The following is a 27,799-nucleotide window of genomic DNA, read 5'->3' as shown; positions in this document are numbered from 1 at the left end:
CCTTGCTGGATGCTTTGTGGGATGTGCAGATTGGTGTTGTTGTTGTTTGCAGTGTCAGGCTAGGACTAGGGGGACCGGGGTTCAAATCTGTGCTCTTCTCTTCCCCAGCCGTGGAGCAATCATAATCTTTCAGCGCGACCTACCTCGGAGGGTTGTTTATGGGAGAGTGTTTGGGATGGAACATGAATGCCGTCCTGAGATCTTTGGAAGCTGCCTTTGAGTGAACCACTGAACCAGCCAGCCCAGTATTGCCGTTGGTTCCCCACCCCTGTGTTAAGGAAAGCGTTGAGCTCAGGGCAGGGCAGGCAAGTGACGGTCCAGTTCAGGGACGATGGTCTTCCAGAGACTCCCAACGATCAGAGATTATGGGAGTTGTCCCATGCTAACATTTGCACAGTCGAAGATTCCTTGTCCCTGTGTTTAAAGAAGCCATAGTTGCATTGGAGGCAGCTAGGGGCAGTGAAGGCAAGTGATGGTCCAGTACAGGGATGGAGAGCTTGTGGTTCTCAAGAAATTGCTAGACTCCAACTCCCAACAGCACCAGCCAGCCTGGCCTATATTCAGGGATGATGACTAACATGTTGGCAGCTAAGGGCAGTGAAGGCAAGTGATGGTCCAGTTCAAGGATGGAGAGATTGTGGTTCTCAATAAATTGCTAGACTCCAGCTACCAGCATCTGGGGGCCATGAGGCCCTATTGCTGGATTGTTGCTGCTCAGTGGTGGAGTGACCCCCACAATTAACAAGCAAACACGGCTGCGGGAGGAATGATTCTGGCAATGCTGAGCAGCTGTAAGCAGAAGGAGGCTGGTGCAAGTTTTCTGTGTGCAGTGGAAATGCTTGGCTCTCAGTCTGCTAAAGGCATCCAGGGGGGCACGACTGAGATGTAGAGCTTGTGGGGTGTAGCAAGTACGACATCCAATGGAAGGCGAGAGGCGGGGAGACAGGGAAGGCTGGGTTTTGGCCTCACATAGGACGCCCCTGTGATCGCCAAAGAATTGATGCTTTTGAATTATGGTGCTGGAGGAGACTCTTGAGAGTCCCATGGACTGCAAGAAGATCAAACCGATCCGTTCTGAAGGAAATCAGCCCCGAGTGCTCACTGGAAGGACAGATCCTCAAGCTGAGGCTCCAATACTTTGGCCACATCGTGAGAAGAGAAGACTCCCTGGAAAAAGACCCTGATGTTGGGAAAGATGGAGGGCACAAGGAGAAGGGGACGGTAGAGGATGAGATGGTTGGACAGTGTCTTCGAAGCTACAAACATGAGTCTGACCAAACTGCGGGAGGCAGTGGAAGACAGGAGTGCCTGGCGTGCTCTGGTCCATGGGGTCACGAAGAGTCGGACACGACTAAACAAGAACTGGACGCCCCTGTAATTTGAGGTGACAAACTGTGTTAGCCAAACCGTCCAGAAGAGGGTAGCATTGCCTGAATTTGTGCCACAAGTGAACAGTTTAATCACAGTGAGTTGGGGGAGCTGCATTTTCTTTTCTGCAAGGAATGTAAAATATCTCCCCACGTTGATTGCTTGGCTAGCATGTCCAAACAGCGGTGATGTTTCGTGCTGCAGGCGGCAGAATGATGGCTTTGGTGTCTTTCTCTAGGTCAGGGCTCACCAGTTTGGCGCCTTCTGAAGGTTACCGTGCTGAAGCAACCCTCATCGTCCCTGACCACTGGGCATGCCGGCTGGCAGGGATCTTGGGCGTTGGCATCTGCCAACGTTTGGAGGGCCACAGGTTCCTCTGTTGCAGGCCGACCATCGCTTGCCTTTACTGCCCCTGGGTCTCCATCACAACTCTGCCTCCTTTACACACAGGGATGTAGCAGCCGCAGCCCCCCAGCTGAAGGATTCATTCTTCCACCATCACTCACCTTTGCCGTCACTTGCCTTTACTGCCCCTAATTCCCGCCATCGCTACTTTGCCTTCTTTTCAGGCACGGATGCCAGCTCCCTTCATCCATGACCATCGGCCAACCAATGACGGTTGGAGGGCAGTAGCCTGACTCCCTGATCAAGTTGTTGCACTGAATGTAGACATCATCTTCTTCAATGGATGCAAAACAGGAAAAGGGAAAAAAGCTCTGTAGTTGAGCTGTGCAAAATTCAGCAAGGCTACCTTATCTTGCAAAGGAGCTGAGTGGGTCATGTCAGGTGCTTGCTGTTGAGCTGGGGAAGACAGAGGGTGGGTTTTTGGGTTTGTTTTCTCTAATTGCCAGAAGCAATGGTAATTGATTTCTGCTCTCAGGGTTTCCAGGCAGGTTCTATCCCCAGCCCTGCCTGGAGATGTCACGGACTGAACATCCTTTCCCTTAAAAACAAAGCATGCTTCTAGTCGTCATCGCTGCAAATTGAGGGGTGACTTAAATAGGAACGGAGGAAAGTGCCTTATGCCAAGTCAGGCCCTTAGACCAGGGTTTCCTAAACTTGGCTCTCCAGCTGTTTATGGACTACAACTCCTATCATCCCTAGCTAGCAGGACCAGTGGTCAGGGATGATGGGAACTGTAGTCCAAAAACAGCTGGAGACCCAAGTTTGGGGAAACTTGGCTTACTCTGACTGGTATCAGCTGTCCCAGGTTTCAGGCAGGGAACGTTCCTAGCTATACCTGGCTGCGCCGGCAAGAAAACCAGGGACCTGCCTGTAATGTGAGCACCCGGCTGGCGAGTAGCAAGTTTCTAGTCCTCACCACTGTGAGTAAAAGACTGATTTCCAAAGCTGGCAAGCTCCCGTGCTCCACACCGTGTGATTGTGGTGTCAGGCAGGACTGGGGGAAAGGGGGCACTGTTTTAAGTAACGGGGGATTCCAGGGCTAGTTGGAATCTGCGGCCCCCTTCCCTCATCACCCTTGTGGATCCACTGTCTCATGGATCCAGCTCTGGCCCTCCTTGCTTTAGCTGGGGCCGGGAACGGGGGTCCTCCTGAGCCAACATTTTTCATGTATTAGATGGCATCATTAGATCCCTTCGTTTGGGAGGCATGCGACATGTCAATAATTCCGGGATTAGCATCTATGTGGGACGGGGGCAACGATGTGCCGGCCAGCCAGAGGTCCTGACACAGGGCCACCTCTCCTTTCGCTGGGCTCAGCTCCAGCTGCTGGTGGGTAACCCTACCCTCGCCCACAACAAAGGGGGAGAGGCCATCGCGACTCCAGGGAGTTATGCGCTCCATCTCAGGCCGCCATCTCAGCTTCCCAGAGTTGGCATGTGCCCAAGCAGAGGCGGCCATGTCATAGCAATTCTCTCTCCTAGCCGGTATTTGAGAGGAGGGTCCTCCACCATGTGAGATGCTTAACCCCACTGGAAAGACATGGGACTAATTTTAATTCCATTGCTCAGCTCCGGCTGACATTACTGTCAGCGGTGGCGCTGTCCGAATGCCTGGGAAGTTTTGTGGGGGTTTTTAATTTACTTTTTTAATGGCAGCTGGGGGCCTTCTCAGATCACCCCTGCGGCCCTCTTAATCCGATCTCCCTCATTTCATTTCATTTGATACCCCTGTCACGGGCAGGGGGCTCTTGATTTTGGCCTCTTCTTTCTCTCTGTATATGTCATATTTGGATATTAATGTGGCACATGCAAAGAATACCTTTCCTCGGAGGAGGAGGAGGCCTGTTACCTCATTCTTTCGGGGAACCTGTTCTTTCTCCTCCTACAGAAAGGTTTAAGTTTCTAGCCCTCAAGTTTCTGGGAGGAAGACCAATTTCTTCCAATGCTTGCAAACCTTTTCACTTTTCCACATCGACTGGGGAGCTGTGCAGTTGCACCAGTGTCTGTGGCTGGCGCAGATAAAAGCCTCAGATTCATAGGGTCAAAAGCACAGGCCTCTCTGGCAACAGCCTTGCTGATTTCAAGGTCCTGGGCCCAGAGGGTTGCCTGTCCCCATGGATCTTCTTGCGTTCTTAGGAGAGAGCTGTTGGACTTGGGTACTTTTGGGTCTCCCTTTGGGGCCAGCGTGAGAACAGGATGGTTTTGGCTCGATCCAGCAGGTGCTGCTTAGGTTCTTGTGGAAATCTGCACCCTAGGACTAATTCTCCACGAATAACCTCCGTCCTCACACCTTGAATGTAAGGGATATGGAACCCAAAAAATCTTGGCAACCCAAAGGAATTCACAAATACAACCATTTTTAAAAAGACCAACAAGAGCGTTTCCCCCATTTTATTAATATTATTGTTACCAACTCAGAAGCGTCTTTTCATTTGTTATGATACTATTTTTGGTATAATGCCCCAAACCAGTTATATAGGCTTGTATCCGATCCTACCCAAGAGTAGACCCATGGAAGTTAATACACATGACTATCTAAGGGGCCTACAAGCCAAGGAGGAATTCTCTAGATACGAGCCCCCGTCTGCAGCTGCCGCGACTTCCAGAAAGCTTTAGCACACACAAAACACACAGAATATGGAATGGGCTTCGGGTCTTCTGTTTTCTTTTTCTTCTTTTGCATGCACAGAGAAAGGAAGCTGGCATTCTGCTGAAGGACTTTGGGAGGCAAAAAGAAGGGAGGGGAAAAACAAGCACACAGCACCCGCAAAGTCGTCAGTGAAAAAGAAAGCCCCCACAAATCTAGTTAACGCACACCCCAAAGGAGCCCCATCAGTCCCCGAGCAACGGAAAACAACGGGGGGAAAAAGCTGCTTCTGCCGGAGGATTCAGGCAAACAGTTTTCTCCCACTCACCCAATGAAGCATCTATTGATTTGTGCAGCTTCTGCAACCAACAGAAGTCTCTTGAGTCCATCATTCGCCTGGGATGGCACCAACCCGATTCGAAACTTGGGATTGGTGGACTCGGGTCAAAAGGGCACGTGGGGTGCAAAACTGCTTGTCCGAATCCTCTCCCCACCCACCCCACCCTGGGTCAGTTTTCAGGAAATCTCCCCTTATTACTATGGAGTCACATTCCACCATTTGAAGGCAGAAGGCTTGCGCTGAACGTTGGTGCCGCAATGGACCTCCCCCAGCTGCTTGTGGTAGGACGAAACGTCGTCGATGAAGGTGCAGTTCAGGCCCAGTGGCTCCAGGAGGGAGCAGACGTGCTGCTCCAGGCAGCATTCGGCCTCGATGATCGGCCCAAACGGCTTGGGGATGCCCAGGTCCCTGGACAGCACAATCATGTTCACCTGGATGCAAAAGGAGAGGGAGAAATTGACCGCTGAGCTAACGAGGACCTAACGATGAATTGTTTAAGGGGGAATGGAAAGAAACCATTGATGGGTTATCTATCAAACTATCGCCCATACATGAAGTCGCAGGCAGGATTTGATATACAAGCAGCAGATTATTGAAAGAATTAATACCGGGGCTTAGATAATAAAAACGTGTGTGTTTTAAAACACCGAATAAAAAGGAGTAATAGAAATAAACAGGAAAGGGGTGGGGAGTCAAGAAGAAGTTATGCATGTATAAAAAACACTCTAGGTGATCAGTGTTTTGAAATACCTTTGGAGATTTAATAAAAGTATATATCAAAACAAAACAACAAAACAAAAGGAAATGGAGAGAGCAAAAAAAGAGACCAGGCTGCGTTTCTTCCTTGGGCTGTCTCCTCCAGCCAACTGCTTTATCCAGCAACCATCTTATTAGATTCATTTATTTAGTTCATAAAATGTATATACCGCTTGATTGTAAATAAACGTGGATAGCTCAGTTGGTTAGAGTGTGGAACACCAAGGTTGCAGGTTCGATCCCTGTATGGGACAGCTGCATATTCCTGATTTGCAGGGGGCTGGACTAGATGACCCTCGGGGCCCTTGGCATTTTCAGCACCAGGCTCTAACCACCTGAGCTATCCAGGCTCTAGTTTGGATATGCTAGTTAATCAATTAGCTCACACTCCTCACCTGGAAGGAAGTTAAGTTTCCTCCTTTGTCTTTCACGATATGAATTCCCCGAGATAGGATGTGCCTGAGCTTGCTGGCTATAAGCTGAGACTATTTCTGCATTTTGTAAACCCAAGACTTTCTGCCTGTGTTCTTCTTGCTGCTGCTGCACAGAATAATGCTTGAATCTGACCATTGGAGTGTTGTAAGTACAGCTTTTAAACTTACTAAAGTGTATGGTATGTTTAATGCTAAGAGCAGTAGAAACAGAGAAGCTCTGGTAGCAGACCAAACAAGATATTAAAAGGTTTAATGCTACACTTTTTAAACTCTGCTGGGGGCTCTCTTTTGCTGGAGACTGTGTTTAGCCCTGGGATCCAGCCAATTCTTTTGCTAAATACCCCACGCGACAATTCTCACCATGTTGGGGAAGTAAGCCATCGCTTTGCCTTGCTTGTCCATCTTGAAGAGGGCTGGGAGGTCAATGATGTCCTTTTCTGCCAGACCCAACTCCTTCTTGAGGATGTCCCGGTTCCAGTCAATGCATCGCTGGGGGAGGTTCAGAAGTGACAGGTGCAGATTTAGTGACCTCAGGTAATGTGATTTGTTTCACAAAATTTACACACGGCTTGATTGTAAAAAGAAAAATCTCATTATGATTTACAAAGAGAGTAAAACCATAAATTAGCAGTAAGGGCAACTCTTGGAAACATAAAAAAAGCAATTAACTAAAAATAGCAATAGTCGTAGTAATAATGATGATGATGATGATGATGACCAAGGAGGCTCAGAGGCTTCATTTGTGCCTTGATTTAAGTATGCTTCTTTTGGGGGGTGGGGGATAATTTTGATTAAAATGAAAAAGGACAGCCACTTGACAAGGACAGAACTGTAAAGTTGGAAGGGATTTCCAAGGGATCTCCAACCTGCCTCAGTGCAGAAATTGCGGCTCAGTAATCCTTGATCCTCTCTAGAAAGCTAGAGAGTTCCAGAAAGACATCTACTTCTGCTTCATTGACTATGCAAAAGCCTTTGACTGCGTCGACCACAGCAAACCATGGCAAGTTCTTAAAGAAATGGGAGTGCCTGATCACCTCATCTGTCTCCTGAGAAATCTCTATGTGGGACAAGAAGCTACAGTTAGAACTGGATATGGAACAACTGATTGGTTCAAAATTGGGAAAGGAGTACGACAAGGCTGTATATTGTCTCCCTGCTTATTTAACTTATATGCAGAATTCATCATGCGAAAGACTGGGCTGGATGAATCCCTAGCCGGAATTAAGATTGCCGGGAGAAACATCAACAATCTCAGATATGCAGATGACACAACCTTGATGGCAGAAAGTGAGGAGGAATTAAAGAACCTTTTATTGAGGGTGAAAGAGGAGAGCGCAAAATATGATCTGAAGCTCAACATCAAAAAAAGAAGCTCATGGCCACTGGTCCCATCACCTCCTGGCAAATAGAGGGGGAAGAAATGGAGGCAGTGAGAGATTTTACTTTCTTGGGCTCCATGATCACTGCAGATGGTGACAGCAATCACGAAATTAAAATACGCCTGCTCCTTGGGAGAAAGGCGATGGCAAACATAGACAGCATCTTAAAAAGCAGAGACATCACCTTGCCAACAAAGGTCCGTATAGTTAAAGCTATGGTTTTCCCTGTAGTGATGTATGGAAGTGAGAGTTGGACCATAAAGAAGGCTGATCGCCGAAGAGTTGATGCTTTTGAATTATGGTGCTGGAGGAGACTCTTGAGAGTCCCATGGACTGCAAGAAGATCAAACGTATCCATTCTGAAGGAAATCAGCCCTGAGTGCTCCCTGGAAGGACAGATCGTGAAGCCGAGGCTCCAATACTTTGGCCACCTCATGAGAAGAGAAGACTCCCTGGAAAAGACCCTGATGTTGGGAAAGATGGAGGGCACAAGGAGAAGGGGACGACAGAGGATGAGATGGTTGGACAGTGTTCTCGAAGCTACCAGCCTGAGTTTGACCAAACTGCGGGAGGCAGTGGAAGACAGGAGTGCCTGGCGTGCTCTGGTCCAGGGGGTCACGAAGAGTCAGACACGACTGAACGACTAAACAACAATCCTTGACATACCTGCACATACTGATTCTCTTGCACCATGACCTCGTTGGAGAGCACCTTGTTGACTGTGACACGCTTCGTGTCTGTGCCGGTGTACCCTGGGGTGGGGGAACAAAAGGCGGGTTAATCCTAGAAGCCACTCGCAGGGCTTGGCAGCTTCTTATTTTCTGAAACGAACTCCTCAAATGTTACTGCACACACACGGCTGGATTTAGGTTTGATGAGGCCCTAAGCTACTGAAGGTAATGAGGCCCTTTCTATGTCTAGCTATCCTTTCTCAACAACAAATTGTCACTGTTTTTTGTGTTGAATATATGCTATATTAGGTATCTAAAGCCATTTGCACATGTTGCCATGCAACCAGTCCACACAGAATGTAGGCACCCTATATATAAAGGTAAAGGTAAAGGGACCCCTGACCATTAGGTCCAGTCATGACTGACTCTGGCAGGAGCAGGGACCGAGCAATGGGAGCTCACCCCGTCATGGGGATTCAAACCGCCGACCTTCTCATCAGCAAGTCCTAGGCACTGTGGTTTAACCCACATCGCCACCTGCGTCCCACCCTATATAGGGAAATGAGCAAACCAGTGATATTTTAGGGAGCAGGCTAACAGGAGGGGCCCATTACTTACATCATAGGAGCCTACACAACACAAAACACTGTTGCTGTATGTATGTTTTATTTTGTTTTAATCTTATATTTTGGAAATGTACATCCAGTGTTTTTTTCCCTTTAAATTTTTTTGGGCCCCCAAGAGAGTAGAGCACTAAGCTATAGCTTAAACAAGTTTATACATAAATCTGGCACTGCACACACACACACAAGAATATGAAATGTCTTGGACAGCGATGGCACTAGAAGAAGATGCATTGGCAATGATAAGAGGATGCAATGGCATTTCTCAGGAGCAAGCAGATGAGTTTGTTGCAGGCTATAAATCACCTACAGAGGGAACTAAGCCCTTCTAAGCCAATAACTAGATGAAATCAATCTGTTTGCTCAAATATCCAGAGAAGATGCATGTTGGAAGATTCAAGACAAAGGAAAGAAAGGACTAATAATAAAATAACGGGGTTGGACTAGGTGAGCCTTGGGGATCCCTTCCAGCTCCACAATTCTATGACTAATAAATGTATTGATTTGCACTCTCAATACATTGCCTGTGCTGCCTGGCACACCTCTCTGGGATTTCAGGCAGGAGTCTGTCAAGTTGTGGAATGAACCCGGGACCTTCTGCGTGCCAAGCAAATGCACCAGCTAAGCTGAAGAGCCGGCGCCCCAGGGCTTGCAGGCTTTGAACTACGTGAGCCGAACTCCCGTAATGGTTGGGAAAGTGTTACTCTTTATTTTGAGCCTGGTTACGCTAAGAGAGTCTCCCCCTCCTTTTGAAAAGGCGAGGTGGCACAGCTGTTAAGACAGAACGCAAAGGTGCTGGGAAGTTCGCGGCCGTGGTGACCCTCCAGCTGTTGCCACTGGAGCTTATCGCCTGGAGAGAGGTTCATCTCCACAAGCACGGTGTCATTCTCTCTCTCCCTTAAGGCACGGCCTGAAATTCAAGGGCCTCATTTGTAGAGCGTGAGACTCTTAATCTCTGGAGTGTGTTTTCGAGCTGCACATTGGGCAAAAGATTCCTGCATTGCAGGGGGTTGGACTAGGACCCTCATCGTCCCTTCCAGCTCTACATGTCTATGATGACTTCGAGATGCACCAGAGTCCAGAGCATAGCTGTCAATTTACAGATTTGAAAATAAGGGACCAGCAGCCTCGAAAATAAGGGATCAGCAGCCAAAATAAGGGATTTTCCGGGCGCAGGTATGTTCAACTTCTGAGCCCCGCTGAGCCAAATGCAGAAAGCCCAGCCAGCAGCCAAACGAAGCCTCATCAATAAGGGATAGCAGTGGGACATGGCACTGGGATAAGGGACTGTCCCGCCAAATAAGGGACGCTTGGCAGCTATGGTCCAGAGCTAGGAAATGAACCAGGTCGGGGAGAAGGTTTTGTACCTAAAGACATGCTCCAGGGGCTCCAATTTAGGAAACCGGGTGCCTGGTTTTCAAGACCCCCAGTCTAGATGACCACCTCTCTGAGTGGTGAATCCTGGGAACTGTAGTTTAAGGGTGCTGGGTATTGTAGCTTTGTGAGAGGTACACTATTTATTCTGCAAAAATTGTGCACTGCTTGATTGCTATTTTTCCCCCAAGCTCGAAGTGGTTTATTAAAAAAGTTAAAGCAATAAAATGACCAAAAGGGACATAAACAACAATCAAGTTAAAACAACAAACTGCCATATTAGAAGCAAAAAAACTTGTTCTGATGAATTGGAAGAGCCGCAAAAAGATTCCATTGAGCACATGGATTGACAATGGATTGTCGACGCAAATAAAGAATGGATAAATATGAAGAAATCTGGAAGGAATATTTAAGCGATGAGGCGGACGGTGGTGGGAAGTAGCGGGATGAGAGGTGGGGAAATATTGTTAAAAAGGTGTAGTCATAGGTATATCAGTACTCAAATCTGAAATGTTATATTGTGTTATTTGTGCTATTGCAGTTTTTGTTGTATGTGGTTTTTGTGGTTGTTGTTATTATTGAAAAAAATGATTAAATAAATAAATAAAAGTTAAAACAACAAACTTAAAAAAAACTTGCATCTGAATATACTGCATGGGTAGGCTGGCCCAAAGAAAAATGTTCTTAGCGAGTGCTGAAAAGAGGACACTGAAGGCGCCTGATTGATCTCAATAGGCAGGGAGTTCCAACGTGTAAACTATACTTCCTATGATTATTGGGTTTTTTGTGGGGGAGGGAGGGAGAACACTGTACTTTAAATGGACCATAAATGCATGGTGTGACCATTGCTGCTTCTGTAATGTTGCCAATATGATCATACCCAGCTGAGACCGCAGTAGCATCTGCTGGGTGGGGAGCTGCATTTTGAACATAGCAAATGCTCAGCTCGGGGGGTCCAAGGCAAGAAGTGGATCTGATTACCCCCTACAAGGAGGCTAGGTAATCTGAAGCCAGTGTCCATGATGCGTTCCAGCTATGGGCCTCCGCTACCCATTCTTTGGGACATAAGGCGATTGCAGGAGCCGTCCATGAGACATGTTCGCCCTGCTTCCCCACACACTGGTCCAGAATAAGGATGGGCAAAGGCACTTGTGTGATTTTCTCTCTCTCTCTCTCTCTCTCACACACACACACACACACACAGAGAGAGAGAAAGGAGCGATAGAACACACACACACAGCGAAAGGAGCGATAAAACTGATGAGCCAATTTTGCACAAGGTAGTTTTCGAAAAGTGGGATGCAGGTAGCGCTGTGGGTTAAACCACAGAGCCTAGGACTTGCCGATCAGAAGGTCGGCGGTTCGAATCCCCACGACGGGGTGAGCTCCCGTTGCTCAGTCCCTGCTCCTGCCAACCTAGCAGTTCAAAAGGACTTCAAGTGCAAGTAGATAAATAGGTACCGCTCCAGCGGGAAGGTAAACTGTGTTTCCATGCGCTGCTCTGGTTCGCCAGAAGTGGTTTAGTCATGCTGGCCACAAGACCCAGAAGCTGTCCGCTGGCTCCCTCGGCCAATAAAGCGAGACGAGCGCCGCAACCTCAGAGTCGGCCACGACTGGACCTAATGGTCAGGGGTGACTTTACCTTTACTAATTTTCGAAAAACAAATGGAAACATGCCAGAGAGTCCAATCCCTCCTCAGAGGCAGGACTCTGTTCCAAGACAGCTGCGCGAAGCAAGATTGCCATTTTGGGGACTTTTTAGTTTAGAGAAAAGGAAAGTAAGAGGCAACACAAGATAGGTATATAAAACAATGCCTGGCATGAAGAACCTGGGCAGAGAAAAGCTTTTCTCCCTCTCTCGTAACACTGCAACTCGCGGACACCCAGCAAAGCTGAATGTCGGAAAATTCAGAACTGATAAAAGAAAGTCGTTTGCGCAGTGTTGAACTGCGGAACTCCCTCCCACAGGACAACCCACCAACCTGGATGGCTTTAAAATAAAATGGGACAAATTCATGGAGGAGGAGAGGTATATAGCCACGATGGCTATACTCTAAAAATCAAACAGAGGGGAAAGGGTTTTTGTGCTTGGCTTCTGTTTGCGGGTTTCCCACAGGCATAGAGGAGGGAGAAAGGTTGTTTTCTGCTGCTCCAGAAAAGCGGACATGGAGCAATGGATCCAAACTACAAGAAAGAAGATTCCACCTAAACATTAGGAAGAACTTCCTGACAGTAAGAGCTGTTCGACAGTGGAATTTGCTGCCAAGGAGTGTGGTGGAGTCTCCTTCTTTGGAGGTCTTTAAGCAGAGGCTTGACAACCATATGTCAGGAGTGCTCTGATGGTGTTTCCTGCTTGGCAGGGGGTTGGACTCGATGGCCCTTGTGGTCTCTTCCAACTCTATGATTCTATGATCTAGTTGGCCCCTGTGAGAACAGGATGCTGGACTTCGATGGGCCACCGCCTGATCTAGCAGGGTTTCTTTTTATGCTCTTCTCCTGGGTCTGTCTGAACAGCCTACCTTTGAACATGACGGCTTCTCCATGACCTTCTTTCTGCTTCTCCCTGAACAGCTTGTAGCAGGCGGAAGGGCTGGCCATGAGCATCCGGAATTGCTGAGAGGAGGAAAGGGAAACGAAAGACCGTATCAGTGCAGGTAAAAGAAAGGACTTTTCCACGCAGCTCGTGGTTAAACTATGGAACTCCCTCCCATAGGAGGCCATGCTGGCCATCCATCTGGATGGCTTGCATGCTTGCTTATGGGGGATGCGGGTGGCGTTGTGATCTAAATCACTGAGCCTCTTGGGCTTGCCACTCAGAAGGTCGGCCAACTTAGCAGTTCAAAAGCACACCAGCGCAAGTAGATGAATAGGTACCACTGCAGCGGGAAGGTAAATGGCATTTCCGTGCGCTCTGGTTTCCGTCACGGTGTTCCGTTGTGCCAGAAGCGGTTTAGTCATGCTGGCCACATGACCTGGACAGCTGTCTATGGACAAACAGTGGCTCCGTCGGCCTGAAAGCGAGATGAGCGCCGCAACCCCATAGTTGTCTTTGACTGGGCTTAACAGGCCAGGGGCTCTTTACCTTTGCTTGCTTGCTTTATTTGTTTATTTATTACATTCCTATGCCGCTTTTAACTCACATGAGTTACAAAGCAGCTTACATGCCATAAATAATAACACAGCAGAGCACAGCCTCGGCCCAGTATACCTGAAGGAGCATCTCCACCCCCATCGTTCTGCCCGGACGCTGAGGTCCAGCGCCGAGGGCCTTCTGGCGGTTCCCTCCCTGCGAGAAGCAAAGCTACAGGGAACCAGGCAGAGGGCCTTCTTGGTAGTGGCGCTCGTCCTGTGAAACGTCCTCCCATCAGATGTCAATGAGATAAACAACTACCTGACATTTGGAAGACATCTGAAGGCAGCCCTGTTCAGGGAAGTTTTTATGTGTGACATTTAAATGTATTTTTAATCTTTGTTGGAAGCCGCCCAGAGTGACTGGGGAACCCTAGCCAGATGGGTGGGGTACAAATAATAAGTTATTATTATCATTATCATCATCATCATCATCATCACAACCACAACCACAACATAAATCACATAAAATAATCAACTAATCACCATTAAAACAACCACCTTCCATAAAATACCATTAACAAAGCAACTTAGAAAATAGGCTAAACAGCACAACCACAAGAAAAGTCGTATTATAAAATTCACAAAGCGTTACAGTGCTCAGCTCATAACCCACAAAACAATAACAACAACATTAACGAACTAAGAACCCAAAGCAAACTAAGCATTGCTGAATTCACACATGCACACTCAGGAGAGTGTGACTCCCAATGTGCCCCCATGACTCTTCCATAGTTTCCGTCCAATCCTTTAAAAGAGGACTGGATGAATCCATAGGAGGATAAGGTTATGGCCACGCCAACTATGCTTTCATCACTGTTTCTCAGCCCCAAACACATAATTAACTAGCGACAATGCGTAAGGGTCACAGACCTTCGCAGCTGATGCTCACCTTTTTGCCAGGAATGGGGACAAATGTCAGAAACTCGTCTACGTGGCCCACCGTCAGCCAGTCAGAGTAGAGCTCAATGGGTGACTGGACTTTCTGGGCATAGAGGAAATCTCGCACCACCTTGGTCATTCTCCGCCCTGCGGACCTGAAAAGGTCAACATCCCCACAAAAAAAAAGAAGGATGACCAATTAAGGATGAATGGCTTATGAAACTAATGGACTATGCTGAAATGGAGAAAATGACTGCTAAATGAAGGGGACATAATGATGAATTGTTTAAGGGAGAATGGAAACCATTGATGGGTTCTCTACTAAACTATCACCCATACATGAAGTCACAGGCAGGTTTTGAAATATAAACAGCAGATTACTGAAAGAATTAGCGATATTGGGGCTTAAAATTGTGTTTTAAAGCAGCTAATAAAAAGGAGTAATAAAAATAAACATCAGGAAAGGAGGGGTGGGAAGTCTAGAAGAGGTTATATATGTACAGTCAAACCTCGGATCCCAAACGCCTCAGTTTTGGAACATTTCCCAAACGCCAAAAACCCGGAAGTAAATGTTCCATTTTTTTTACTGTTTTTCGGAAGCCAAACATCCAACGCAGTTTCCACTGAGTGCAGGAAGCTCCTGCAACCAATTGGAAACTGCGCCTCGGTTGTCAAACGTTTCGGAAGCCAAATGGGCTTCGCTTCCGGAATGGATTACGTTCAACAACCGAGGTTTGACGACTAACAGGGAGAATTAGGAACCAACGAGACCAGAGATTCACCGACGACTGGAAGAAATTTACAGAGTATATCAAAAATGTTTGTGACGAACAATTAATATTTGTTGGCTTTCAAGAAGCTCTGTGAAAAATATTGATAGAAATATTGCATAAAAAATATGATGTGAGTAAGAATGTCAGAGGGCGATATAATATTTCGAAATGTGAGAGGAAGAGATAATACGGAGAACTGTCAGACATGCTGATGGAAGTCTAAAAGAATGATTAAGTGAGGATTGGATATTTAATTTTGTACAAATTTATGTTGGAAAAATTAATAAAAAATATATTTAAAAAACAACAACCGAGGTTTGACTGTATAAAAAAAATATTGGATGATAAGTGCTTTGAAATATCTTTGGATATTTAATTATATCAACACATTCCCCCAGAAGAAGAAGAAAAGAATGAGAGAGAAAAACGGGGCCAGTGAAAACTGATATCTATTTACAGGACCGGCCCTATCATTTGCCTGAGTGAGGCAGGTGGCAGATCTTCTCCTTTGCCAGAGTTCATCACCACCTCTGCACTGCTTTCACTGCAAGGCCTGAGGCCCTCAGTCGAGAAAACAATCCCTCTTGCCACCGTTGACATGAGGCTCAGATGCCCAGCCAGCCAGCTTCTGGCTACAGAAAGGGCTGAATGTTTTGCCCTTTGCAGGAAAATGCATATTTATCTTAATTCTTCCCATGCCCCTTTAGCCTCTGTCCTCATCCAACGATGGCAGGCAACAGCGGGAGGCTTTGCACAAGGCAAAAAAAGGTGCCCAAGTCCTATGATTGATAATGGTCAGTGGTGGGTTTTGAGTTGTCTTTTTTAAACCAGAAATTCAGGTCGTCTGGTCTTTTACAATATCGACATCTGCGTGCACTCTCTTACAGAGGGAAGCTGCTTCCAATGAGGATTCTCCCCAAAGGGTACTCTTTTCCATTGGCAGTCACTGGCGGGCTGACTTCCAGATTCCCAAAAGAGTCCAAGCTGGTGACTTCTTCAAAGAGGGGCTCCCTGGAGACGTAGCCGAAATCCGGGCCCTGCAGGGAGGGGAAAGATATCTCCTTCAATCACAGGGCTCCCACTACAATGTTAAGTATCATTGTTAAATTGACCCGGAAATGGTGAATGCCTGTGTGTACAGCTGAAAGGGTTCAACTCTGAGATTCCATTGAAGCATTGGTGGATCCCTGATTGTGGATTACTCTCCCCAGAGAGGCTCACCTGCTCCCATCATCTTTAGACACCAGGCAAAAACATTCCTCTTTACCCAGGCCTCTGATTATTAAGTAATCAATGGCCTGTAAAAGCGTGGGAATTGCTCTTATGATTATTTCACTATTAGGCTGTCTATCAACATGCCTTTTACTATGTTTTTATCACTGATGCTTTGTAATTCGTTCTCTAATGTTGTACAGTGGTACCTCGGGTTAAGTACTTAAATCGTGCCGGAGGTCCGTTCTTAACCTGAAACTGTTCTTAACCTGAAGCACCGCTTTAGCTAATGGGGCCTCCTGCTGCCGCTGCACGATTTCTGTTCTCATCCTGAAGCAAAGTTCTTAACCCGAGGTACTATTTCTGGGATAGCGGAGTCTGTAACCTGAAGCGTATGTAACCTGAAGCGTATGTAACCCGAAGTACCACTGTACACTGCCCTGAAATCTTTTGATAAAGGGCATTACACTGGTGCCTTGGTTCTCAAACACCTTGATACTCAAACCATTTGGAACCCAAACACCGCAAACCCGGAAGTAAGTGTTCCGGTTTGCGAACTCTTTTCGGAAGTTGAACGTGCTCCGTTTTGAGTGCCACATTTCCAATTTGAGTATTACGCTTCCGATTTGAGTGCCACACTTCTGATTTGAGTGCTACGCTGAGGTCTGTCTGTTTTTCCTATTTATTTTGCTTTTTTGTTTTTGCAGCTCCTTTTTTGTGGCCCAGTGGAACCCAGTTCAGCTACTGATTGATTGATTGATTGATTGATTGATTGACTGTGTTACTGTACAGTGGTACCTCGGGTTAAAAATGCTTCGGGGTTACGCGTTTTCAGGTTGCGTACCATGGGAAACTCAGAAATACGGGAAAGGGTTACTTCCAGGTTTTGCCAATCATGCTTCGCGCATGCGAAGAAACGCCAAATCACGTCACGCACGTGTGCAGGCGCGGCACTGAGGGTTGCGGACGTGCCTCCATCACGGATTACGTCCGCAATCCGAGGTTCCACTGTAGTACATTGTTTATTGCTTTCATTTTATGGATCAATGATCTCGTTAGATAGTAAAATTCATGTTAAATGGCTGTTTTAAGGGTTGCTTTTAAAAGTCTGGAACGGATTAATCCATTTTGCATTACTTTCTATGGGAAAGCACACCTTGGTTTTGGAATGCTTTGGTTTTGGAACAGACTTCCAGAGCGAATTAAGTTTGAGAACCAAGGTACCACAAAAATAAATTGAAATAACATCATCATCATTAATATTTATACCTTGCCCATCTGGCTGGATTTCCCCAGCCACTCTGGGCAGTTTACATCATATCTAAAAACATAATAAAAACATCAAGCATTAAAAACCTCCCAATAGAGGGCTGCCTGAAATAATAGCCATAACCACCAATAAATTGTCTCTGAGCTCCTTCATGGGTTGATAATTAATCCCTCTTCCCAGGGAACTCTAAGAATTGTAGGGAAATTTTGGGAACTCTCAGAGGGGAACTGGACTCTCCAAACTACCCTCACCAATCATAACAGACTATGTTATGAAGAATCCCATGATTCTTTGGGGAAGCCATGACTGTGTAAAGTGGGATGATAGTGCTTTAAATGCACAGTGCAGATGGCGCCTTAGGTCAATAACAGGGAAGGGTTTTGAAACATCAATAGCAGTATAGCATCTCCTATTGATGTAGCATCTCCTATGGGCTGCATCAATAGGAGTATAGCATCTAGATCAAGGGAAGTAATAGTGCCACTGTATTCTGCTCTGGTCAGACCTCACCTGGAGTACTGTGTCCAGTTCTGGGCACCACAGTTCAAGAAGGACACTGACAAACTGGAACGTGTCCAGAGGAGGGCAACCAAAATGGTCAAAGGCCTGGAAACGATGCCTTATGAGGAACGGCTAAGGGGGCTGGGCATGTTTAGCCTGGAGAAGAGGAGGTTAAGGGGTGATATGATAGCCATGTTCAAATATATAAAAGGATGTCACATAGAGGAGGGAGAAAGGTTGTTTTCTGCTGCTCCAGAGAAGCGGACACGGAGCAATGGATCCAAACTACAAGAAAGAAGATTCCACCTAAACATTAGGAAGAACTTCCTGACAGTAAGAGCTGTTCAACAGTGGAATTTGCTGCCAAGGAGTGTGGTGGAGTCTCCTTCTTTGGAGGTCTTTAAGCAGAGGCTTGACAACCATATGTCAGGAGTGCTCTGATGGTGTTTCCTGCTTGGCAAGGGGTTGGACTCGATGGCCCTTGTGGTCTCTTCCAACTCTATGATTCTATGATTCAAACCTTGCTGGGCAACACAAAGGAAGCCCTAAAGGGCAGAAAAGGCATGTGCTGCCCTAATGTTATCTTGCAGAGGGCTTGGAGGTGTGAAGCAGCTGTCCTGACAGACAAGATGTCACAATACTCTGCTAATAAGCATGAAATGTCTCCACAGCGAGGCCCATCCCAGTTCCCTGAGCTGTTTAAATCCCTCATAAGCTCCATTTGGAGGGCATATGCCAGAGTTCAGCTGGGTGGACTGCCTGCCCCCCTCATTGACTTTTTCACTTTATCTGCTGAGCTCGTGGCAATTCTCTGAGGATTATTTGCATCTGTGTGTGTCGGGGAAAGGAGATTGCTTTTAATGAATTAACTTATTGCTATTATCATTCATAGATAGATAGATAGATAGTAACTCAGAGCCACAAATAGAAATGGAAAAAGGCATCCCTTCAAACCAGCCTAAAACCACAACAAGGTTAAAATCTTAAACAGACTCCTTGGGAAGAGCAGGGTTAAAAGTTAGAAGAAATAGGAACAATGTATGCTCAGAGGCACTCTTGCTATTGACTTTGCACTGCAGTCCAAAGCAAAGTATAAAAGGGATCTTTAACTGGGAAGGGAAGGTAAAAGGTAAAGGTACCCCTGCCCGTACGGACCAGTCTTGACAGACTCTAGGGTTGTGCGCCCATCTCACTCAAAGAGGCCAAGGGCCAGCGCTGTCCAAAGACACTTCCGGGTCACGTGGCCAGCGTGACGAAGCTGCTCTGGCGAGCCAGAGCTGCACACGGAAACGCCGTTTACCTTCCCGCTAGTAAGCGGTCCCTATTTATCTACTTGCACCCAAGAGTGATTTCGAACTGCTAGGTTGACAGGCACTGGGACCGAACAGCGGGAGCGCACCCCGCCGCGGGGATTTGAACCGCCGACCTTTCGATCGGCAAGCCCTAGGCGCTGAGGCTTTAACCTACAGCGCCACCCGCGTCCCTAACTGGGAAGGGAAAGGGTGAAGTAAATGCATCTTTCCAGGACGAACGTCCCTAAATATGGTAAGGTCTGGGCTAAGAGCCCACCCTGCCTCGCCTAATCCAAGCTCACACCTGCAACCCAAGCTCATATCTACTTAAACGCACACAGACGGCAGCCAGAAAATTGCACATAGCCTCTGTTTATTAAGCCACACAGCTTAATTTGGAATTAAGTCCAAATTTGGGGGCCACGAAGAGAGCTACATACTGGGCATAAAACTGAAATGTTGGAAGCAGCCTTACGTTTGTAATAATAAAATTTAAGGTCTTACATATATAAGAAATGTTCATAACTGTACCAACCAAGCACGTACATAGATCAGCACAGGAAGACCAACCTGAAACCTTTTAAACTCCCAAACTGACCAAATGTTTTCTCTGCAAGGAGGGAGGGGGTCAGGGAGCCTTCCCATTGTCTCAGGAATTGGGAAATCACCATCTCAAAGGAATGGCCAGACTACCAGGAAAGACAATGATGTTTGTGGGGAGTGGTCTTGGGTTACACCCCTTCTAGAATCATAGAATCATAGAGTTGGAAGAGACCACAAGGGCCATCGAGTCCAACCCCCTGCCAAGCAGGAAACACCATCAGAGCACTCCTGACATATGGTTGTCAAGCCTCTGCTTAAAGACCTCCAAAGAAGGAGACTCCACCACACTCCTTGGCAGCAAATTCCACTGTCAAACAGCTCTTACTGTGATGTATGTATGATGTATGGAGGGGTGGTCTTGAGCTCCAGGGCAAGGAATTTAAAATGTCTATAAAAGGGCAGGCACACCTTTGTTCTGGGTCCTCCTCCTTTCCTGCGTGTGAGGGGAGCACCCTATTGCAACAGATCAATAAAGATCAGGCTTATGAGCTGCTTTGCTTCTCAATATTCTCTGGTTGGCCTCTGTTATTTTCTCCTACCAATAGGGAACCCACTTAAGGGCTCTATATGGGCTCTTGGATACCCCAAAAGGGAAGAAGGGCAGATTTTGTTTACAACACGTTGAATCAAACCTATTGGTTCTTCTAGCTCAATGTTGCCTACACTGACTTTCAGCAATGGCTCTCAAGAGTTCCAGGCAGGGGACATTCCCAGACCCACCTGGAGATGCTGCCAGCGGGGATTGAACCGGGGACCTTCTGCATGCCAAGCAGGTGCCCCTAGTACCACGCTGTGCTACGGCCCTTCCATGAACTTTTCACAGAGGCCACCAATTCAAACGATGTCTCAGCACCCGGGGAAGCATCTCAGCCCACCAGCCTTCTTCCCCGAGACTCGAACATATCATTCCTCAGTTTTTGGGGTGTGTATGTCTGCGTGTATGTGGAGGTTTGCAGTGCTGAAAGCCGGTAGCCACCAACTGCTGGGGGACCAGCTGTCTTGCAGGGATAAGATGTCATGGATTCAAGTCAGCACCAGGAAGATTTACGAGTGACAGAGAGGGAATCTGCAATTGGGCAGTTCAAAAATCTCTGCCCAAAAAGGAAAAGGAGATGTTTGAAGGGGAGGGGGAGGGGTTGGCTGGGGGGAGGGAGAGAAACACATATGGAAATTCATGGATTTTTATTTTTAAAAGGTCCCACACTGACCTCAGGACAAGAGCCCTCAATATAACCTCCAGCATGCCCTCCAGCTGTTTTGGACTACAACTCCCATAAGTCCTTGCATCATACAGCCCAACAAGCCCAGCATCCTCTTCTCACAGTTGCCAGTGGAAAAACTGTAAGAAGGATCTGAGCACAAGAGCCCTCTCCACTCCTGTGGCTTCCAACTGCATTTGACTGTGGAAGCAGAGGACGGCCATGGTGGCTAGTAGCCATCATAGAACTGTAGCATGGGAAGGGACCCTGAGGATCATCTCATTCAACCCCCTGCACAATGCAGAATTATGCAGCTGTCCCATGCGGGGACCAAACCTGCAACCTTGGCGTTATCAGCACCATGCTCTAACCAACTGAGCTCACCCCTCTACTCCATGAATTTGTGCGAAGAAGAAGAAGAGTTTGGATTTGATAGACCCGTGTGGACGGGTAAAGGTAAAGGGACCCCTGACCATTAGGTCCAGTCGTGGCCGACTCTGGGGTTGCGGCACTCATCTCGCTTTATTGGCCGAGGGAGCCGGCCGAGGGAGCAGGACTAAGCCACTTCTGGCAAACCAGAGCAGCACATGGAAATGCCGTTTACCTTCCCGCCGGAGTGGTTCCTATTTATCTACTTGCACTTTGACGTGCTTTCGAACTGCTAGGTGGGCAGGAGCAGGGACCGAGCAACGGGAGCTCACCCCGTCGTGGGGATTTGAACCGCTGACCTTCTGATCGGCAAGTCCTAGGCTCTGTGGTTTAATCCACAGCGCCACCCGCGTCCCACAGTTTGGGCTGCAGAAGATTCTATCTATTGTTCTCACCTCTTCCTTGCCTCTTCTCTAAGTGGAAAAGGAGAGGAGTAACTGATCTAGTCTTGAGACACCACACGCACTGCTGGTGAATACACACAAATGCTCTGCTTATATAAAAGTAAAAGGTAAAGGACTCGTGGACGGTTAAGTCCAGTCAAAGGCGACTATGGGGTTGCAGTGCTCATCTTGCTTTCAGGCCGAGGGAACGGGCATTCATCCACAGACAGCTTTCCGGGTCATGTGGTCAGCATGACCTAACCGCTTCTGGCGCAACGGGACACCGTGACGGGAACCAGAGTGCATGGAAACACCATTTACCTTCCCACCACAGCGATACCTATTTATCTACTTGCACTGGCGTGCTTTCGAACTGCTAGGTTGGCAGGAGCTGGGACAGAGCGATGGGAGCTCACCCCATCGCGGGGATTTGAACCCCCAATCTTCTGATCAGCAAGCCCAAGAGGCTCAGTGGTTTAGACCACAGTGCCACCCATGTGCTGCTTGTATACAGCAATTTAACATGGGTCAACTTCTGAGGCTGAAGAAGGGCCAAAAGGGATTAGGACAGGAATGATTTTAGAGACAGATTTATAAACTTTTTTTTTTTTTGAGCACAATTCAAAGTGTTGGTGCTGACCTTGAAAGCCCTAAACAGCCTTGGCCCTGTGTACCTGAAGGAGCGTCTCCACCCCATTGTTCAGCCCTGACACTGAGGTCCAGCTCTGAGGGTCTTCTGGTGGCTCCCTCTCTGAAAGAAGTGAAGCTACAGGGAACCAGGCAGAGGGCCTTCTTGGTTGTGGCACCTGTCCTGTGGAACACCCTCCCATCAGATGTCAAGGAGATAAAGAACTACACAACTTTTAGAAGACATCTGAAGGCAGCCCTGTATGGGGAAGTTTTTAACGTTTGACATTTTATTATGTTTTTTTATGTGCTGGAAGCCTCCCAGAGTGGCTGGGGAAACCTAGCCGGATGGGTGGGGTATAAATATGATGATGATGATGATGATGATGATGATGATGAAGCAGCTGGGCCTTGGACTTGATCCAGCAGGGCTCTTCTTATGTTTTTTAAGAAAGGAGAACAGGGATTCAGAGCAGGAAAGATGGAAAGGAATGACAAAAAGGGTCTAGGTTTCAACGAGACTTGGCACTGAAAAACGGCCTGGCAGGATATTAGGTTGTTTGAACCTACTTTGCAAGGTGTAATCCCATCTCCGCGATTAGGTTACCGGGCGGTGCAACGAAGCGCATCGCAGAAGGGCCCTTTTTCTTCCTGCCAGAAGATGCTTCGGCGATTGCGCCAACCCGGCCAAGGAGAAAGCAAAGTTGCGGCCGACGACAGCTTGACGGCTTCATCCCAAGGCCAGGAAAGAACTGGGATTCCTTCCCTGTGATGTCCTTGGACAAAACGTCTCTTTTCCTTAAAGGCCTTGTGGGCTCGGAATGGCGGGTGGGTAGGAGTGGCCAGGAAGCCACAGAGAAAGCGCAGAGTCTTATGCCTGGATAACGTTACCAGAGCTCCCCGTACGAATCCTACCTCCAAATAGATTTCAGAATGACTCAGGGTATCTGTTTCATCGCCTTAATCCTCCGTCATTCAATAATCCTGACTGCGAAGGCCTGTTTTGCTTGTCCGAGGATAACTGGGGCAGCCTCGTGGCCGTAGCCAATTGCGATGCCATCTTACGAATTTGTGGTATGGGGAGGGCTGCAAAAGGGGACAGCATGCCAGCTGCATCGCTGGAGCCCAAGGACTGGATGATTTCGGAGGGGAGGCGAAGGCCTTAATAATGGCATTAATAAGGGAATCTGCCTGGATGGAGTTGGGTCGAGAGATGTTGTGTTAAATCCCGAAACAACCTCAAAAACTAAACAAAACACCCCGGCACATTCTGCTCTTGCAAATTTGTGACTTTCTGCATGCATTGAATGATATTTGTTCGTTATTCTGATGGATAATTGTGTTGAGGGTCGTCCCCCCCCCCTTTTACAATCAAGCAGTGCATAAATTTTGTGAAATAAATATGTCAGAAACTTTTAATCAGTTGTCTTGGTGAGACTTACAATCATTGCACAGTTGTTTTCGGACAGGGCTGTGACTCAGCGGTATAGCCCCTGCTTTGCGTGGCGGACGAGGCCCCCATTTCAATCAATGCTGGCAGCATTTCCAAGCAGGGAGGGGCCACAGCTCAGCGGCAGAACACCTGCTTGGCCTGCAGAAGGCCCCAGGTTCAATCCTGACATCTTCTAAGTAGGGCTGGCAAAGACTCCCTCTCTGAAATGCTGGAAAGCTGCTGCCAGTCTGTGTGGACAGCTCTGAGCTAGGTGGACCCAAGGCCCTGGCTCAGTATAACCCAGCTTCCTGTCTTCCTATGGACATTTTAATTTTGTGTGTGCTTCTTCAAAATGTCACTGAATAAGGCGTCACGTACATCTTTTCAAAGAAATTTTGCAGCAACACCACATGGGTATATGATGATGATGATGATGTTGACGTTTTAAACGCATATATCACCCTTCATTACAAGATCACAAGGTTGTTCACAGAATAAACAGAATAGGGACGCGGGTGGCGCTGTGGGTTAAACCACAGAGCCTAGGACTTGCTGATCAGAAGGTCGGCGGTTCGAATCCCCGCGACGGGGTGAGCTCCCGTTGCTTGGTCCCAGCTCCTGCCAACCTAGCAGTTCGAAAGCACGTCAAAATGCAAGTAGATAAATAGGTACCGCTCTGGTGGGAAGGTAAACGGCGTTTCTGTGCGCTGCTCTGGTTCGCCAGAAGCGGCTTAGTCATGCTGGCCACACGACCCGGAAGCTGTATGCCGGCTCCCTCGGCCAATAAAGCGAGATGAGCGCCGCAACCCCAGAGTCGGTCATGACCGGACCTAATGGTCAGGGGTCCCTTTACCTTTACTAAAGAATTGAAACAAAAACAACAAAACAATAAGGTAGGGAAGAGGGGGCACCCCAAGGCGTTGACACCACCTGACCAAGTGGGGCAGGCTCCTGGCGCCCCGTCTCTTGCAGCAGCTCCCTGAACCATCACAGCCCTTGTTTATCTTGCGCTTGGGAGACTCGCTTGGTGGAAATAGAAGACTGCAGCGGCCTTCTGCGCATGCCCCGAGGGCACAATTTCTGGTGGGCACAGTGGGAAGAGGGAGGCTGCCATAAGGATGATTTATGCAGGAATGAGGATGTATTGGGTTAGCGCGTGGGTTTCCACTTGCTTCCCCTAAATGGCGAAGAGGCAATTAACTCCAGGTGGTGAGGGAATTGAGCCTTCTTCTCATTCCTCTTCATGCTCATGGGGGATTGGAGACTTGAAACTTTGCTGCCGAGGGGTGGGGGTGGGGTGATTCCCAGTGGCGTAGCGTGGGTTGTCAGCACCCGGGGCAAGGCAAGTAATTTGCGCCCCCTAACCCGTGGATTTTAGTAGGGGCAGAGAGCTGCGAGTGCGAGAGTACCCCCCCCCCAGATGTTGTGCCCGGTGCGGCCGGCCCCCCCTGCACCCCCCACGCTACGCCACTGGTGATTCCAAAACCCACAGCTCCCAAGGCCTTGACTCAAAAAGGAGATGTTAGAGCTGGAGAAGGCCCAGTTAAGTGCAAGCAATATGATCAGGGGGACGGAAAGGTGACTTATTAGTTTAGAGAAAAGGCAAATAAGAGGTGATACAATAGAGGAGTTGAAATGCTTTCTTCCTTTCTCATAATGTGAGAACTCCACTGAAACTGAATGTTGGCAGATCCAGGGATGATAAAATTATGAAAGGACTTCTTCACGTAGCACAGAGCTAAACAGGGGGAACTTGTTCCCACAGGAGGATGTGAAAATCACCAATGCCAATGCCTTTAAAAGAGGAATGGACAAATTCAGGGAGGAGGAGACGGATAGCGATGGCTACTAGCCAGCTCTGCCCTGCAGTTGGAGGCAGCATCAATTCCGAACATCAATTTCTAGAAACTCCGTGACTTTCTAGAACAATTCCGTGACTTTTCACTGGGACGCTTTGAGATTCTAGCTACTTTGCCACTTCTAGGAAAGGTCCCAGTTTCCATTCCTATAACGGCTAGGACTGCCTCTCCCCTTGGTTCATTCAAGCCAAGTCCTTCTGCGCAGAGAAATAATTTCTCCCGCCTCTCAGTTTTTCCATTAAGCCCCACAAAGGGCTTATAGATGGCCACGTGTGCCTTGCCGGAGAAGGGGGCGAGAATATTTGGCTAAAGTGTCCCATCTGGAAAATGAGATTGGAAAAGATAGGAGGCGGAATAGAGGAGGCTTCAAAGCAAACAATTGGAATATAATACGTTCAGCTCCCCCCAGAGTCCAAAATTGCTTTTCTAAATGCTATTATTCCACCCCCCTTTTAGAGGGGCGATTGCTTGCATATATATTTATATATATTTGCAAAGTAAGAGCCGGAGATCAACGTGGTATTCCTTTCCTGCATGACAAATCCAGGACTGGCTGTACTCATTCGAGGCATGATAAATGATAGATCTCACCATGTTTAAAAGCGATTAACCTTCTCTGAGGCGGGCGCGGACCATGAGGGGGGTGCCAACAGCGCTCCGCGCTCCCGTCTCCGGTTACCAGAGACGCGGGGTGGCGCCCAGCAGCAAGACAGACTGGTGCCCAGGCACCCCCAAATTTCAGGGGTACAGACATCTCACAAGAGGCTAGAAGGACACACAGAGACCAAATATGGTGGTGCGAATCTAGACTTGGGGTCCAATGGGGTTAAGGGGTTGCCAAAGGTTCGGCCCTCACCCTGCCCACTTTTCTGATTCGCTGCTGGCAAGGGCTCCTGCCTGTCCTTGGCTGACATTGCTTGACGCAAGCCGTCAGTGGGCTGTCCGGCAAGAGGAGGCAGTTTTTAGATGCCTCGCCCGTTCTTGACGCTCACCTCTAAAGGGATCCTGGAGAGGTGGAAATGGTTCAGAAAAGGGAGATTCCTCTAGGAGGAAAGGCTTCAGCATTTGCGACTTTAGAGAAAAAGTGGCAACGTGATAAAATTTTGCCCGGCAAGGAAAAAGTGTAACACAATAACTGGTGGACATCCAATGAAATTGAACGTTGGATGGAAGTTTCGGGATGTATGAAAGGAAGTCTTTCTTCGTGCAGCACAGAGTTAAACTGCGGAACTCACTCCTGCATGGGGCAGAAATGGCCATCAATCTGGATGGCTTTTGAAAAAGGACATTAGGCATTTGGCAAATTCATGGAGGGGAGAGGGCTGTCAATGCCTACTAGCCCGATGACCGTGCTTTGCATTTGGAGGCAGTAAATAATAATAATACCTTATTATTTATACCCCACCCATCTGGCTGAGTTTCCCCAGCCACTCTGGGCGGCTCCCAATTGAGTGTTAAAAACAATACAGCATTAAATGCTTCTGAGCGCCAGTTGCTGGAAAGGGCAAGAGGGGAGAGAGCTCTGGTGTTTGAATCCTGCTTGCTGGTTTTGCTTTGGGGCATCTGGTGGGCCCTTGTGAGAAGAGGATGCCCACTGGCCAGATCTCTCCTTATTTTCTCCGACTGAAGGCATGTAAGATCTCAAAGCAAGAATATCTGGAGAGCCTTTCTGAGCTGCCGTTGATCCAAAAGGGAAAGGGCTGTAAAACTGAGTGATACAGAGCATCTGCTTTGCATGCAGAAGGTCCCAGGTTCGGTCCTCAGCAGCATCCATAGTAGGGCTAGAAAAGACCTGAAACTCTGGAGAGCCACTACCAGCCAGTGTTGGCAATGCTGAGCTAAGTGGACCAAGGGTATAAAGGCAGCTCCTATGGTGCTGTTTAAGTCAGCCCCTTATTCCACAACCATTGAGGACTAGAACCTTGGCTTTACTTTTAAGAAAAGGGCCGCAACAGGACGGTAGAGCACCTGGTTTGCATGGTCCCAGGTCCAGTCCATAGCATCTCGAAGTAGGGCTGGGAAGACACTCCCTATCTGAGAGCCTGGAGAGCTGCAGAATCAGTGCAGACAATCCTGTGCTAGATGGATTGACCCGATATGAGGCAGATTCCTATGAGTTAATTTGGGCCTTTTCAAAAAACGAGTCAAGGGATGCCTTGACTCCCTTGCAGACCCCTGATTTCTATTCACTGTAAGGAAACAGAAAAGGGGAATCTTTCCGGAGTTATGTTGTAGGGATTGCCAGGAAGCAGGGAATTATGTTCACATGTGG

At 47.8% G+C, this 27,799-nt stretch overlaps 1 protein-coding gene across 1 annotated transcript in view; it reads right to left on the bottom strand.

The window, feature by feature from the left end:
• Positions 1 to 4,148: 4,148 nt before the first annotated feature.
• The window catches only part of LOC310683514 (protein-arginine deiminase type-2-like), a 59,589-nt gene continuing 35,938 nt past the window's right edge, over positions 4,149 to 27,799 (bottom strand). Inside the window, exons 10-15 of the mRNA XM_083453447.1 lie at positions 15,606 to 15,757; positions 13,958 to 14,102; positions 12,456 to 12,549; positions 7,935 to 8,020; positions 6,250 to 6,378; positions 4,149 to 5,130 (exon numbers count right to left, since the gene is read on the bottom strand). Of these exons, the coding sequence (XP_083309573.1) occupies positions 4,897 to 5,130; positions 6,250 to 6,378; positions 7,935 to 8,020; positions 12,456 to 12,549; positions 13,958 to 14,102; positions 15,606 to 15,757 (840 nt within the window). The 3' untranslated portion in view covers positions 4,149 to 4,896. The remainder of the gene's footprint in view (positions 5,131 to 6,249; positions 6,379 to 7,934; positions 8,021 to 12,455; positions 12,550 to 13,957; positions 14,103 to 15,605; positions 15,758 to 27,799) is intronic.

This window comes from Podarcis tiliguerta (assembly GCF_965153285.1).
Source record: "Podarcis tiliguerta genome assembly, chromosome: 8".
NCBI classification, from domain to species: domain Eukaryota; kingdom Metazoa; phylum Chordata; class Lepidosauria; order Squamata; family Lacertidae; genus Podarcis; species Podarcis tiliguerta.
The sequence above is the reverse complement of the archived record's forward strand: the minus strand, read 5'-3'. Positions and strand labels throughout refer to the sequence as shown.